This window comes from Lynx canadensis, chromosome F2, assembly GCF_007474595.2.
Source record: "Lynx canadensis isolate LIC74 chromosome F2, mLynCan4.pri.v2, whole genome shotgun sequence".
Lineage (NCBI taxonomy): Eukaryota > Metazoa > Chordata > Mammalia > Carnivora > Felidae > Lynx > Lynx canadensis.
In genome coordinates, this window is record NC_044320.2 from 71,299,836 (window position 1) to 71,317,154 (window position 17,319).

The following is a 17,319-nucleotide window of genomic DNA, read 5'->3' on the forward strand; positions in this document are numbered from 1 at the left end:
ATGAACCAGAGACCTGGCAGGGCAGGCCAGTGGGTAGAGACACGATGCTCACAGGTGCCTTTTCTCCCTTGCTCCCCTCCAATCCTCAGAGGGCTCAAAGTCCATTTTGTGACCATATGTTTAAAAAGTCTGTATCCTCTTCTGGAGGCACGGTGTCCAAAACACTTAATTCAGTATTTTCAATTACCCAATGACGTGGGTCAAAACCAAATCACTGGATGTAAACGAAAGAACAAGGAAGCAGAAGAAAAGCTGTGGGTTTCATTTATTTTATCAGCTATATACCCGGTGGACAACTATCTGACTCTCTGGGTTTTCTGTACTTACTAGGCAAAACTAGTTCAATGGTTTGCTTTTGTGTCTACTCTCCGCTGAAAAGTTTTTACGTGTCTAGGAGCACACTATAAAACACGTATTGGGTTGCCAAAATATACCAACGTAGGGCTCGCTGGCTGACTAAAAAAAAAAAAAAAAAAAAAAATTCCTCAGGTAAAATGCTGCTACTTTCTTAGATCATAATGGAGAAGACAGTATCTGAAAAAGCAAAGTCCCTCAGAAGAAAGTGGCCACGTAGATATCAATGACAATGACAGTGTGGTTTGCAAAAAACGGACCTGATGTGTTTTCGGTGCTTCGTGTTTTTCAAAAAATAGCAGCAGCGTGTTTATTATCCATTTAAAAATAAAATATCTTCATCACTCTTAACTGAGAAACAGCATTTCAGCTTCCTGCTAACTTGAACACTGGGGGTGGAAAACCAGAGCAAGGAAACTGCATCAGCAGCCAATCTCCGTGGCTTCGTTTCACGGGAGCTACGCCAGTCAAGTCACAATCTTTGGCCAAGTTCCCTTCTGTATGCACATTCAGAGAATCTTTATATAGCTAAGTGGACCACTAAAGCATTCGAGAGTCATTCAAAGGAGGCGCGTCCTCCAAATTCTCTCTCATTTCACGGGGCCCGTGCATACACAACAGAAAACGCAGTGAAAGGAAGAATGCAAACCCTCCTGTTTCAGCTTCTTGGATCCTTCCGTATGCAAACTGGCATCCCCTCCAGCCCACAAATGTCTTAGCTTTTATTTTCAATATTTACTGCCAATATTTGAAAGCTCTAAGGACACCTGGGGAGAGCACGAGGAAAAAAATGGGTAGAAAAATACATATTCAACATAAAAGGGAAAGGGGAAAGAAAGATACTGTTTCTATTTCTAATAGAAAAGTGGAATGTGGCCCCTTTTTCTCATTATTAAGATTTTAAATGTCCTTTTCTGAGATGCCGAATGCCTTTTCCTGTTTCTCTACCATCCTATGTAACAGCCTCTGGCAGATTCTTTTAGGTTCTCCTGTGCGGACAAGACGAACGTATTTCGCCTTTGGTGGCCAAAAGGGTCAGTTCACGGAGAATGGCCACAAATTCAAGCCTCAGCCACTTTATGGAATGAAGCGGAATGGCAGGTAGTGAGAAGGACATCCTAAAGGCACACAGAATCAGCCCGGTGATAACAGCCACCCTCTCTGAATGTGCTTTATCACAGAGAGCGTGTGAATGATGCAAAACAAGCCAGACCACCAGTGGGTCACTTGCGTCATCACCCGCTCAAAGGACAACGCGTCTGTTTGTAGAACGTCACCGATGACAGGGCGTACAGGACTGAACAGGGAAGATGCGAGCAGTTCTACGTGAAATTTTTCATTTCACTTCTGTGTATTCCCCTGTATTTCAGCCCTCTGTAGGAAAATTATTTTCTGTATAAACAAATTCATCAAGTTAACTTATTCAAGGATGGAAATAACTGGTATCACATAACATTTTGCAAAACAAAATTGCCACTGCTCTATTCCAGTGCTTAAAAGCAAACTGCTATGGCAATTCAACCCCAGTGCTAACATAACCCAAACCCCCTATTACCTTCATCACTGCATATTCAATTTACATAATTATTCTGCTATGCTATTCAGAATTTACATGTAGTTGTATGCACTTCTACTGATCTGTGCTTCAGGGATGCTATTTCCTTTCTAGACTTAGCAGAACACGAGGCCACAGCTCGATGTACTCAATACATCTGGCCGATAGAAACTGCAGCTCAACAAAATAATGGGTTGGTTTGTGCCTTTACTGAAAATCTCTGCTCAGTTACCGTATTCTTGGACAGCATCCCCATCTGACCATCAACAACAGGAAAGCTCTTAGGAATTTCCTCACCGCATTTCATCGTAAATCAGCAAGTGGCCCTACAAGTGGTCAAGTCCCCGGGGCCAGCAGAGTTGCTCCAAACACTCCCGGCGCACCCCTCAGCATGGCTTGAGTCTCTCTTTCCGCGTGCAGATCTCCATACTCAACAGAAATATTCCAGCCAATTATTTTCACACCACTTGGGGAAAAACAACTATCGCCTATAGGAGGCATCCACTGAGATGATGCGTCTAAAGCGAATGAAGGGAGGGAAACGTACCAAACGTTCCTCTTGGGAGAAAATGATCACATGCCCTTCCGCCTATCAAAAGCGTGTGACCCTAATGCAAAGCCATTACTCGGATTCAGCAATGCCAAAAATTGACTCTGCACAGACCATTCAAACGTCAGGATGAGCAGCTGAGAGCACACAGACGAGGCCTGCCCTGGAATTTTGCCCTCGTGGGTGAAGACAGGCCCTGTCTTTGCATCAAGCAGCACGTGTGCCCAGAACCGAGTGGATGTGATGCCCTACATTCCTAACACTTGTTTATAGTTGTTGGGGACATTTTAACAAGTTCACTGTGAAATACAGCATTTTAACATCTGCCCCAGTGTATCCCACAGGAGGTTAAGGGTATGCTAAAGAATGTTTTTAAAGACAGGATGAGGTCCATGTAGACTCAGAACCAGAGAATCATACACTTGGAAATTTATGACAACATCCAAGATACAGTGGGGGTTATTTTTTTTTTGTCCTTTTTTCTTTTTGTTAATCAATTTTTGTCATTCGGTGCTAGATTCACAATATTAAAAATACAAACCGAAGGCAGATATATATATATATATATATATATATATATATATATATATATATATATATATAAATATATAAATATATATATCTTGAGACTAAAACAAGTCTTGGTGATATGTTTTCTGAGTTCTAGGAAGCTCTTTTAGAACACAGACACTTACACTTCAAGTTTAAAAAACAATAACAACACATTCTTTTAAAATTTTGCTTCGATTTCTTTCTCCTTGGGAAAAATATGCACATGCCTCCTCCTATCAAAAGCACAATACTTAGCTTTTGGGCAATTATATTTCTAAAAAAAAAAACCCGGTAAGTCAGACCGAAATTCTAACCCTATGTTCCTTGCGCACATCCTAACACTTAACAACAGTACCTACAAAGAAGAAGTACTTAATGGAATATTTCTTAAGTAAATGAACAAAATTTATAACGGGTTGCAGGATTAGAAGAGTGTTCATATGCAGAAAAAAATAATAGTTTTCAATTAAGAGACCACATACGGAGGCATCAAAGAACGTTCATAAGTAAATGCAAATATCGTCACCTAGAAGAATGAGGTGTTGAATAGAATTCAGTTATTCCAGCACCATAAAAAGGACCGATGACAAAAATTTTTAAAGGACTATGATACAGACTTTCAACACACTACAGAATAACGTATTTGGGGATGTCTGGGTATTCTTAGCACAAGTTGAAAATCCAAATTTGCTCTTTTGCTTTGCAGGAGCACCTCTGTGGTCACAGAAATCAAGTCCTCTCTCTGTACCCGTGCGTACTCACACAGGAAAGTCTACGAGTCAAAGGCTGACAGGCCAGCGAGCTCAAAAAGTTCACGTCAAGCATGTCCATCACGGAACGGAGCGTGCATGTGTCCACGCGTGTGCGTGTACATGCATGCACACGGAGGGACGACGTGCAGTGTGTCTCCTAATGGAGTTTGCAAACAGGTTCAGATTAACCGAGTCTGACCATACTTCCATCTGGAAACTATATTTTCTAACATGAGCCATATTCTGAAAAATAGATTCAGATGTTTGGAATTGGTTCAGAACAGTTGTAAGAAATGTTCGGTACAAATGAAAAAAATTAGTCTTCAATGTCTTCTCCTCTCAGCTTTTCTTACTGAGTAAATATGCCTTCTGGGGGGTCAGAGTTGGCGGGGGAAGTACAGAGGGAAGGATGGAGGGAGGAGGGTATTTCCTAGAAGCTAAAACTCGTGCTACCCTTGCATGCATATCTAATGGATAACTGCTATTTGATTTCTCCCACGTTGCCCACTAGCATTTCAACCCTGCCCCGGGAAGGCTTACTCCGCCAAGTGGAGAGAATTAATTCTCCTGTTTCAACTTCTGGGAAACAGGGCTGAAAAGCTTAGTGAAATATAGTGACCTGTCTTGCTTCTATAATCCTTCTTTCCCTGTTTTGCATTGTCCTTGAAAATGAGGTTGCTGGCCTATACTTACAAATAACTATGCTGGTAATTTGGTTCTATTTGTTACACGACAAATTTCTACAAAAATGCGAGCAAGTGATTTGAAAATAATCAAGAATTTTTACCCAGTGAAGTCTACAACGTACCATCCGAATAAAGGGTTCGTAGTAATTGAGTCCTAAATTTCAGAATGCATAAATCTGTTAACTTCTTAGTTTGGGAGTCAGGGCAAGGAACCCGACAATAATGACAAAAATCGAGGTGCCGCCCCGCCCTCCTCCCCCACCCCTCCGCCTCCCCCTCCCCCCCCCCACCCCCTCTCCCGGGCCGGGACTGTGTGGTGCTCATTTCTGTACTGTGTTTTGGTGCTGGTGGTTTCCGCCCACAGCCTACCTTGACTTTTTGCTGGATTTGGGTTTTGGCGTGGCAGTTTTTGCTTTCTTTTCCTTTGGCTCTTTGGGAATCTTAGGGGCTTTCGGGGTCTTGGGTTCCTTGGGCTCTTTTTTCTCCTTGGGTTCTTTCGGTTCCTTCGGATCTTTTTTTACCTTCGGCCTTTTCTTTTTCTTCTTCTCTTCTTGGGACCCATCTAGTGAGTTCCTATTTAGTTCTTGGTTATCAACCCCACCAGGGAAGTCATCTTTACCAAAACTTTTACTGGGATCCTCGGCGACAATGTGGTTGTTTTTCTTTTTCTTCTTCTTCTGCTGCGGTTGCTGTTCCACTGATGGCAGGCAATCATCACTCTTCACTAGCTGAGCGTTCGGTCCACTAACCTGAGTCATATCCGGCACTGGTTTCTCTAGAAAGGGCTCCGGCGGAGAATGCTGAGAGACAGAAATAGGAACTGAAATTAGTTTATCATTCTTCATATTGAAGAAAGGAACCGAAAGTCAGTAGCTGATGCTTCTGAAACTTACTGTATACTCGAAGCAGCAAATATTTTCCCAAATATACAGTTGTAAAATCTATCATTTTCTCTCATCCAAAAACCAAGAAAGCTTTTACATAAATAGTAAAAAGGGGTAACTCAGGAATACCGTAAAAAAATTCAATTCAGGAAGAAAAAAAATTCTCATTTGGCCGAAGCCACCGTCCGTTTTCTTAACAGCCCCTACGTACATAGGACACGGGGAAGGACAAAACAGCGGCAAAAGCTAAGGAAGGAAAGTAGATGGAATTCTTTTCCCTATGTGGGAATGAGAACTCGGATTAAAGATACACAATTAAGCCACTTTTAACAAGATCAAGTGTACCAAGCGCTGAAAGATTCAGGTCCCATGAAAGTTTGAAATCAAGGTATCACACACAAATCTTACACACAAATGACATAGGTCATTCCTGATTTAAATCACATTAAAATACCAAATTAAAAGCACATATCCGAACTTAACGACCTTGGATTTGTTACATTTCTTGGACTAATACGAAATGCAGAGGATGTTTTTCTTAAGTCACTAAAGCTTTACAGTTTCAAATTTTACTGAAGAACAGAAAACCCATATAGTCGAGCTGGTACGCCCTGCGGGAGGAGTTTGGAAACTCACTAGGCGTATACCCAGAGATGGGCTAAAACACAGTAGAGAACACCAACAATTAGGATGGGATGCTCAGTGGTCAGCCGAGATCAGAGTCTGCTCCAAACCAGGACAGGGGTAGAGCATCATCTCCACTGTAAATGAGGACATCTAACGAACCTTTACATTTCAACAAAATTACTTTAAAATGTTGTATCTGCAAATGCCAATTTTTTGCCTTCGTCATCTGCTTCTCCAGACACTCAACAGTAACCATAATAGGAACGGCAGTAATAATGGCTGCTAGTGTTCACTGAACAATCTTCCCATGTGCCAGGCATGTGTTAAGCACTTCACACCGCTGACACCACGCAATCCGCACAGCGGCCCCGATGAGGAGCTATGTGTGGACACTGACGCTCTAGGATGCGGTAGCGTGCCCGAGGAGTTACAGGCCCTCCCTCCTGATCACACCATCTCCAAAAAAGGGAGAGGGTGGGAGAGTCCCGGTCGAGGTCTGCAGAGGACTCAGGAGCAACCCAGAAGCCGTGGCTTACCATCAGCAAAGTACTATAAATTAGATTCCGGTACGACCTCCACTTACTGAGCCTCTATTTCATGCCATGTACTGGGCTAGGTGCTTTCGGGAGTTACTTCACTTGACTCTCAGAGAAAAATGTGATAACCTGCCCCCATCTTTCAGAAAGGAAGTAAGTAAAGTTTGACTAGCTTATGTGATCACCCAAGGCCACACGGCAGGAGATAGAGCTGTGATTTGAATCTAGGTTTTCTAAACCAGTTTTCTTCTGACTCTGCGCTTCTCCTCAAATCTTACGTATGGGCCTCCTTCCGGGAAAGGCTTCTCAGGTTTCATTTGATTTCCAAAGTTTTCAGTGACCCTCCCCGCTGCCGCCCCAAATTTTTAAGACATCACTACCTGAAAACAAAGTGGTTATATTCTTCCCACTAAGCCCTGTGATGGTTACTAAAGGAACCCACATTCAATTCTCCATCTGCACTAGTATAAGAGACAGAGTCCAGAATTGTGAGGTAAGAGACACAAATTCTAGTGCAGGCCCGGCCATGAGCTATATTATCAGTGGGAAATCATTTCTCTCATCTAGGGTTCGTTTTCCTCATCTGCAAAATGAAGGGTTTGGGTTAGATGATTTCCAAAGTCGCTTTCAAAATCCAATGGTATTAGAAAATCTTAAAATAGGGATTGATTGCCCTTTCTTAGGAGAGCTGAAAGAGGATGAACCTGAAAGAGAGGAAGGCTGTCCACAAAGAGAAAGAAGCAAGGGTAGAAGTCTGAGGAAGGGCACACAGGTGGGAGTCTTCATGAGCAGGCCTCCACACAGGGAGAACACGGCTAACCCAGCGCTGAAAACAGCTAGCCTCTCCCTACGCTTCTCCCTCACACGCACCCCCAATAAATGTCAGCCAAGGCGCTGTCCAAGGCACCATTACCCAAGAATTAACAGGATCTGATTTAACTGTGTGATTACACTGCAGTTGCTGAAGTTGAGTTTAATTGTTACATATTATTTTCTAATGTAAATAAAAAGGAAAAGGCCATATCTTTTTTTCTCGACCCCCCCCCCCCACAAGGGACTTAGAGATCAAACTTAATTTGGGATAAACTATTTTTCAGGAAACGGAAGAAAAAGTATTTCCTGGAAAGGGAAGCAAAGAGAAAAGTCTACCAGTAAACAACGCTTAAAGCTTAGAATAGTGAATTCATCCCAGGTATGTGTACCTTGCTTTAATCTGCATGGCATTTACCCCAGTCACAAAGTGCCAGCTTCTAATGACAAATACCTGCTACACATTTATGAACTAGAAAATGTGTAGGACATCTAATACAAAAAGACTGAAAATTTATCTACATACTCTAGCATACAAATGATTTCAGATGCCCTTTTCAGTAACAAATGAAGCCATAAATTAGTATCCCTTAAAAATTTTAATCTTCCATAAGAAGGAAAAAAACAGAAAGAGTAAACACAAAAAAGGTATTAATCCTATTTGATACGCAGCAGAATTATGTTTTGGTACTATATGATATAGGGTGGGAAAGGTGCTCAGAAATATTATAGTGTTTACCAGACCCACATCTCCTTAAATCTTTTAGAGAAAAGCTGTTTTTGTAAACATTTAACAAAGAACAGATGGCCTGCCTTAATCATGTGGGGGAAAAAACCTGGAGCTCACAGTAATACCCTGACAAAAGTCTCCCAGGCCCAGCCATGCCCCCCCCCACCCCCGCCCATGCATGGTACAGTCTTCTCTAATGCTATTTAATTTTACAGCGGACATTTTCCCATCAATTCCCACTGCCTGACAGGTAATCAATGCCATTAACATCTGATATTACCATATAGGGCATTACTAAAACCTCCCATTTATTAGAGCAAATGTGGAGAATGTTAGATACCAAAGGCATTTTTAAATACAGCCTATAGGACTTTCCATTTGACACATTTTCTATCATAATTCTATATGCCTGTTGGAATATTATGGGATATATAAGGTCTGTGCCGTGGACTTTTGTAACTAAAACAGAATGACTAATATTTAAACTGTAAATAAAAATGATCCTAGGTGTGTGTGTAAGGGGGGGGTGTCAAAAAATTACCATAAATTTACCGTAAAATTACCATAAACTTTTATCCTTAACTCCTTTGTTCAAAATGTATACATGAGACAAACACACAGACAAGTTACCTTATGTCAAACAGAATAGGCAGGATGCAAAGGCGACCGAAGGAGAGCCGTGACCAAGGGAGTTGGGGCAATCCCTCTTTGACCTTTAAGCAAACAAGACCCAAACCACTCAGGGGCTTTCACAAGAAAAGGAAACGGTGTATAAGGAAAAAACTTTTCATCTACCTCAAGTATGCTTTTCATCCAATATTCAGCAGCTTTGTCTGGCTTAGAAGCTATCATATTTACTCATGTTTTGCCTTAATTATATTCTTAAAGCCTCAACCTGTTGGCAATAGTAACAGGAGTGAGCACCGTGATATTAACACCATGCAGTGTTTCCAACACCTATAATCTGTGCAAACTAACAGCATGCTGCAATGTAGGGCACCTACGGACAAACATTTTATTTACTGAGTGATACAGACAAGCCTAAAATCGAAACACAACTTCATGATAAAGAAAAGCCACTACCAGCTGCGCAAGACTAACATGGCACTTCTGGGAGACACATCCCCTCCCATCGCATTGAGCTAAAGGGAGGCACCTGTGTTCGCAGAGAAACGGAGATTCTGGTGGAGAAGTGGCAGGCCAGTTGAGGCCGAAGGAACAACAAACACAAGCTTAAAGCGCACTAACTACAACTTCAATGATTTGTAAAAATTCAAACATTAAAGTGCTCACTTAAGATTGTGAAGTACTGTTTGTTTCCTTCCCCCCCGCCACGGCTTTGGAAACACATCTTATTCCGATGCAGTTCACTCTTATTTTCCCAGTATTCCCTAGGTTCTTGATCCCTTGACACTCTTTTAAAAAGGAATTCCAGGACGGTCACTGAAGCTCAGTCTTCAGCTCAGAGCACACAGCGTTCAGAAGTGCATTTAGCAAAGGCTCCGTAAGTCCTGTCGAGACTCTTAACACCCTTCTCTCGTCAGCGACACTGAGAGCAAGAAGATGCACTTGATAACTGGTGCCCAATTCGGTTCTTCATTCAACAAACATTTGGGGACAGAACAGTCAACAAGCCAGCCACAGTACCAGGCTGATGCTAAGGAGGCTTCCTGAAAAAAGTCACCCAGGTTCCAGCCAGAGGTCACTTCCTCAGTGGACCCAGCCTGAACAATGAGTCATGCCTGAGATCGGGTGACTGAAAGCATAAAAGTGTATGACAAGCAAGCTTTTGAAGCCCTGTTTAGGGAGGAGCAGATCCAAGATGCGCAGGTAATTAGTTTCAATGGTCAACTGATACACTTTTCAGCTTGGACTATTTGATATGAAATAAGTATCAAAATATTCTTAAGACGATCAAGGGTTGGACCATTTTCTGCTTAGCTAAATTTAGCATGAGAGTCAGGGCTTCGAGTTCAAGCCTTTTATATGGCAGTAGTTTTATTCAGCCCATTTGAAATTTCCACGAACAGTAACATGCTGAATGAGTACATTTATGAACAAAAACACACAAATGCATAATTATCAAGCTTGTCAGTGATATGAGTTGAGAAAGCAAAATGTATCCAAGCACATTTTTTTAAATTGTAGGTATTAAAAGGTGTTACATGAAAAGATGACTCAGATCACGTATGTTTAGAGAATCCTGGGCTAACCAAATAGATAAGTTTTCTTTCCTACAAAACTCTCCAAGCCCTTCCTACATTCTGAGTGGGGGATAATGCACAGTGTGTCCTAAAGGTATTTAATCATTGATTGCATCCCGTTTTTTCTGAGAATAACTTGAATAAAAGTATTCTTCAAAATATACTTCGGGTTATACTGACTTAGCTAAAGCAGGGCAAATTCATCTGCTTCTCTGGTGTGGGGGAAAGTACGTGTGTGCGTGCGTCCGTCTGTACGTCTCAAAGCAGTGGTTATCAAATGTTTTACAACATAGCATGTGACTATCAACAAATCTAATTCTATATAAAATGTGCTCAAACAGCTCACTGAATTGGCAGGGTTTTTTTATGCTCAATTTAAGTCACTGGTAGGAATAAAATAGGAATATTGGCATAGTCATGTAAGGCTGACTTGTATAATTTTTGTTATATTACAGTCAAGATAATTACCAAGCTAAATTTACGGAATGTTGAAATATCATAATGCAAGAAATTATCTTTACAAGTACCTCAGAACCATTAAATTTTAGAACTGAAAAATTGTTTTAATTACTGCCAAAATATCTCATTTAAAAGTCATCTGAAGACATTTTCAAACCTTTGGTTTTCTGCTTATGTCTTTACTCTGTCCGTAGAATAGATGTGCCATACAGACAAAATCCTAAATGGCTACAAATTAACATCGGCCACTTTAATGGCATCTAAATTATAAACACATTTTGAATTTAAGTAGAATCCAAAATAATGAAAATAATGAACCAAGCAATCGTGTTACATTTAATAGTAAACAATTTACATCGGATATTGAATATTGCACATCTTCTATGTATTTAGGAGTAAAACATATACCATAAGAACTGTCAAACAGCACTTTTAATATGGAAAGCACTGTATTGGAGTGTTTCTACAGTCACTCTAACGAGAAGAACATTGCAGTCAAACTCCACCAATGCTAAACCCCTTTCCAAGTGTCTGAGAAACCCTCAGCGCACAGACTCCCTCCCAGGGGAGAACAGGGCATCTGGCCACCACCCCTCACTCTCTGCCACCCCGTTGCTGCCCTTCTGGCCATCTCCCCTTCCCAGCCTCCACTCTGAGCAGGCCGCCACGCCGCGCGGGGAGCTGTGGGCAGGAAGGTGCAGGGCTGCGGGCCGGACCCACGCTGGGTACCTGCGAGGCTGCCTCCCGCCTGCCCCACTCAGGATGACAGGGAAGAGGGCCAGGGAACAGCCTTGGGTTTAGGGGAGAGACAACAGCCAGACTGATGGGAAGTCCTGAAGGCATCCCAGGACACCGTGCTGAAGGTTTTTAAACCACGTACCACGTACAGCTACACGCGCACTTTGCAACCCTCTTCTCCGTCCGTGCCTGTCTGTAACCACGTGAGGTCGCCAAGGTGGGTGGCATTGTTGCTCTTTTACAGATAAGGAAACTGAGGCTTTAGGATGAACTTTCCCAAAGTTACACCACTAGAAAAGGGTAAACCTTAAATTCTAACCCCGATGTGGCTACCAGCCAGCGTGAACGGGGTCAGGCTTGCCCAGAGTCAAGGGTGATGAGAGGTTCTCCAAGCCCAGGAAGCCGCTGGCGGTATTCCTCCAAAACCATAAAGGCCTTAGTTTTAAGACCCCGACTGTAATCTACAGGTTAAAATGGCTTTTAGCTGAATATCAGTTTGGGACTTTTGCCTTCAAAGGATTAGGGGAGAACTCTAGTTTAATTCCAAACTAAAGCTGTGGAGAATCACTACGTTTTCTCCCAAAGAGAAGAATGTGGATAAGAACTGACATTTACATTGCCCGCTAACAAACATTATCCCATTTGAATATCAGAATCACCCTGTTTGACAGAAGTTGAACTCAATTCAATCAATCTGCTTTGTCCCAGGGAGTGAACGGAGTCTTTCAGAACCAGAGGAAAATACGCCCACTGTCTGCCTTGCCCTGAAAACTCTCCCAAAACCACTTAAAAAAAAAAAAACCATCTTACATGATTTTTAAAAATTCAATCTACATATGGGGCACTTGGGTGGTTCAGTTGGTTAAGCGACCAACTCTTGGTTTCGGCTCAGGTCATGATCTCACAGTTTGTGAGTTCGAGCCCCACATCGGGCTCTGCGCTGACAGCATGGAGCCTGCCTGAGATTCTCTCTCCCTCCCTCCCTCTCTCTCTCCGTCCTTCTCTCCTGCTTGTGTTCTCTCTCAAAATAAATAAACTTTAAAAAATAGATCAATTTAAAAAATAAAATTCAATAAAATAAAATGAAAAGGATATAACATACTTCTTTACCCCACTTGGTAACAGAGCATTCTACTTCTTAGGAAAAGCACCAGAAAAAGTAGCAGGCTCGCATCTAAGGGCAACGTATTTGAAACAACACGTTTATACACACACACACACACACACACACACCCCTAGGGCACAGAGTTGAACTGATGTAAATGGAACATACTTTTGATGTACCTCCACTGCTTCATAAAAGCCTGGAAAAATTAGCTTAACTGTTTACACAAGACTTGAATTATGTTTTTACATGTGTTAGCTTTCCCAAAAGCATATACAGGTAATCAGACAGCATTCCTGATCGTCAGGGCCTCCTACCCCCTGAAGTGCTTCTCCTAGAAAGGAGAAACGAAGAGGGGCCGACAGAACCCATCGCTGCTCGGGGCAGCGGAGAAACAGAAACAACCACAAATTTAACAACTCGAAGCCTAGCGCAGTCCTGGTGAGTAACCTCGTAGGTCTCCTGGGCCACAGGCAGGAGGGCAGCCCCCTCTGGGAAGCAGGCCTGCCCCCCCGTGAAGACTACATCCATTCTCCCCCAAGAGCAAACCCCCCGGGGGAAAAGCAGGGTCTGCAACGTGGGCGTCGTGGTGCACCTGACTTTAAAAAGCAAACTACAATGTGAAGCCCTTAAGGAGTCTCAAACACAGTCACACTTTCAGCCTCTTGTTCTGAATTTCTTTCTTAGCTCCTTACAGTGGCAAATCATCAAGTAGTATCTTTTACGAGACACTACTTCCTAGAAGTAGAAAAGATAGCGAATATGGTCAGGGGCCTCAGCAAAGTCCATTTTCTTGCCTCTCCCTTCCCTCTTTTTTCTTTCTTTTCTTCACCACCTTGCGTACCGTTTTCCCTTAGGAGGCTCAACTCAGCAAACGTCAACGAATGGGAATCAACAGAACAGACTCCCAGTTCGCAGGCACTGGTTTTGCTTATTTCAAGTTGGCTCTTGGGTCCATGGGTCCACACTATACTCAGAAAAAGGGCGTCTAGAGGCTTGCGTTTGGCAACAGATGCCCAGCCCTGAAGTGAGGAGCCTGCTTGGGATTCTCTCTCTCTCTGCCCACCACTCCCCCCGCCCCCACTCCTGCTCACATGCACGCATGCATTCTCTCTCTCAAAATAAATAAAAACAGTTAAGTTCACTTTGGTAATTTTTAAAAAAAATTTTTTTTTCAACGTTTATTTATTTTTGGGACAGAGAGAGACAGAGCATGAACGGGGGAGGGGCAGAGAGAGAGGGAGACACAGAATCGGAAACAGGCTCCAGGCTCTAAGCCATCAACCCAGAGCCTGACGCGGGGCTCGAACTCCCGGACGGCGAGATCGTGACCTGGCTGAAGTCAGACGCTTAACCAACTGCGCCACCCAGGCGCCCCCACTTTGGTAATTTTTTACCGTGCACTTCGCATTGTATTTTGCTACCGCTGCCATACCAAATAGCAAGTTTGATCCTTAGACTGGAAAGGTGAAACATATGCACTTTGGCTCCGGAAAAGCAGTTCACACCAAGTTTGCATTGAGGTCTCTACTACTCTATAAATGTTAACAATAAATGCAACTTACTATGCTATTCCTGCGAATTTAAAAAGTCAAACTTCGACAGACTGAAAGGAAGGTGTGTCTTTATCTAACACTGAACAATCCCAAGGATCTGTGTGGAAAGGGGAGAACAATTTAAAGAAAAAAAAATCAATTTGTAAGGAGCTCGGTGATAAAGCTAATTTACACACTTTAGGCAGGCAAGTTCTCTAGAACTCAGCGACTGTGAGTCTAGCAAATTTAGTTGGCAATAAATGCTTAATGATGAACTACTTTAGTCCTATAAAAACTCATTCACTTCTTATAGGAGGCAGAATTCCAAGATGGCCCTATGATCTTCACCTCCCAACTGTAGGGGGACCTGTGTCTAGTTCTAGGCAACAGAACACGACAAAGGTAACAGGACTTCATGGTGTGATTAAGGTTCCAAATCAGTTGGTTTTCAGCTACTCAAAGGGCAGGTTTTCCTGGGTAAGCCTGGCTTAATTAGGGGAGGTTTGTAAAGAGGGTGTGGGCTCTCCCTGAGGGTCAGGGATTCTCTGTGGTTGGCGCCGGAGAAGCAAGTGACCAGAGTGAGGTGACCCCAGTGGGGAACTCACCATGGTCAGAAACGGCAGGCAGCCTCTAGGAGTGGAGGGGAGCCCTGGGTGACGGCCAGCAAGAACTGAAGCCCCCGGTCATACAGCCACGGGAAATGAACTCTGTCAACAACCAGCAGGGACTTGGAAACCAATTCTTCCCCAGTTAAGCCTCCAGATGAGAATGCAGTCCTTGCACCTGACCGTCGCCTTGTGAGGCACTGAATACAGGACTCGGCTAGGCTGTGCTCAAACCCCGACTCACAGAAACTAGGAGATAAGGAAGGGGTATTGTTTTACCCCAGAAATTTGTGGTAATTTGTTACACGGCAGTAAACAACTAACAACCCCTTTTCTAATGCTAGACATTTATCCTCCCACATGAAAGACAGCACACAAGTATTTCTTTATACCTTTGGGATGTTGATGCCGCTGATGGTAACACTGAGCATCTTTGTGCCAAGCACCATTCCAGGCTCACAACAACCTTAGGAAATCGCCCCCATCTTACAAATGGGAAAACTAAGGCACACGAGGAGATTAATCAATTTGCCAAAGGTCACAAAAAGTTGGCTATAAGAAGAGTCGGGGTTCAACCCAGACAACTTCTCTGGACAACCCGGCTCTCAGCCACCAGGCCTGCTGCCTAACCCCTGCTGCTAAACATCTCCAGAAGGGAGGAAGACGTAAGGGCAGGGAAAGCCGGGGGTCAGGTAACAGCTGGAGAGGGTAGGACCCACTCAGACGAAATACGGGACGTGGCTGCTATAGGCAGGCTGGGGCCTGACACTATTTCATAGTTAAGTGCCACTGAAATCATCACAGGGAGAGGATTTTCGTAAGAAAATCGCTCCGTTTTCAAGTAAAAAATATAAGAAACTGCTCTATAAACAATATTAAAGGCTCCTGATGTTTATTTTAAAAGAAACTTCACTGCACATTAGAAACAATCTGTTTAACACTTAAAGGGGATGGTGTCCCCATGACTCCTTCCAGCTGGAATCACACATGAAACAGAAGATACCAAAGCAATTAAGTATTTTATAAACACTGCTGAGGGGTCAAAAAGAGGGAGGTTCATTCACTGACTAATAACGCAGTAATAAACAAACAGCAATGTTATGCAACTGAGAAAATTATTATAATTGAATCTGCACAGCTGGGCAAGAATAAAAGCCTGCTTATGTATATTAGCTCACAAATGCTTCGTGTGGGTAGGTTTTAGTTTTAGGACTGTTTCAGATTTGAGTCTCTTTTATAAAGTCAGATTTTTTCCCCCCTTATCTGGATATAATTCCACAATTACAAGTGCAGAACAGAAAATAAGTCAATGAACTGCCCCACCAACTTTTGCTGTTCTGTTTACACTACAGAGAAATAAATGTGTACACGGTGATTAGGAACTTAAACTTTCTTGAGCTGTGTTCATTTTTGACGAGCACATTTTACCTGATTTGTGCACAGCGGTATGAATAATGAATGACTGTGATTTGGTAGCATACTGGACGGAAAAGCCCGGAACAAAGTAGCTTTTCACAGTTTAACATTTAGCTCCTGCTGTGTTCTTGGAGTTTCCTTCACACCTTGATATTTTCCCCTTTGTGGAAGATGGGCAGGGAAACGCTGCTGATTACCATAGTTAAATTTACACAGACATGTCACAAAAGAGTGACTCCTAGATTTCCCTTGAACTGAAGTCACACCGTTTGAATTAGAGAAACATTATTATTCTCTTGGGTTCAAGACTAAGCTTGGTAAAAAGTCCACCATCCGTCCATCAATTAAATGTGGCTAAAATGCAAACCAAAACAGAAAACGTTTCTTTGGGGAAAATACTCTATCCAGATATTATCCTTATTACTACATGGATTTCTTTTTCTTAATTAAATGACTAAATCTGAACAAATCAGTGATCTATGTCAAGTTCCCGTCTGCATAAAAACCTAACTAACTTCAAACACAAATGGATGATTAGCTAACCATCAGGGCAGAGGTACAAATGTATCTTCAACAGGCACACATTTTACATCAATGATATCTATTTTTATGAGATAAAAGTACTAAAGCTTTAATGGTGGCAATTAAAACAGCCAAGAGTTTGAGTAGCTCGATGGCTGAGTCACAGACCTTTTACCTATAATGGGATCCATTATATCCCTGAACTCAGTTTGAGGGAGTAAAAGAGGAACAGATTTTTAAATATGGTTATAAAACAGCAGTACCCTCTGAACTAAGCTGTTTCAGTTTTAAACTGCTGTGTGATTTACCCTGGGCCTCCTTGTCAACATCCATTCAGCAACATTCTTTATTTATAGTTCTTAGATACTTGTATCTATTTGAAAGTATTTGAACAATTTGAAAGTGCTACAAAGATGCTATTATGTAATAACTTGTGTTTACATCATTTGTTTCTATTGTAACTTATTTACATTAAAAAAATCCCTTTTGAAAATGCAGAACTTGAGGTGGCTTCTGACAAAATCATCATTTGTGCCTAAAATGTAAGCATTTACATTTTGATATTCTCTTTTTTAAAGTACCATTTAGAGGGAACAAATAATTAACTGGTCACAATAAGAGGGTGTGTTTCAGCAACAAAGAACAGGAGCAAACGAGACAGTGGCGATTTTTCGTGGGGATTTAACATTCCTCCCCAAA

General features: G+C 42.3%; 1 protein-coding gene across 2 annotated transcripts in view; it reads right to left on the reverse strand.

Annotated features, from left to right (window-relative positions):
* Positions 1 to 17,319, reverse strand: part of CHD7 (chromodomain helicase DNA binding protein 7) — a 172,839-nt gene that overhangs the window by 57,333 nt on the left and 98,187 nt on the right. For both annotated transcript variants that reach the window (XM_030304413.1, XM_030304414.1), the window contains one exon: positions 4,819 to 5,249. In XM_030304413.1, the coding sequence (XP_030160273.1) occupies positions 4,819 to 5,249 (431 nt within the window). The remainder of the gene's footprint in view (positions 1 to 4,818; positions 5,250 to 17,319) is intronic.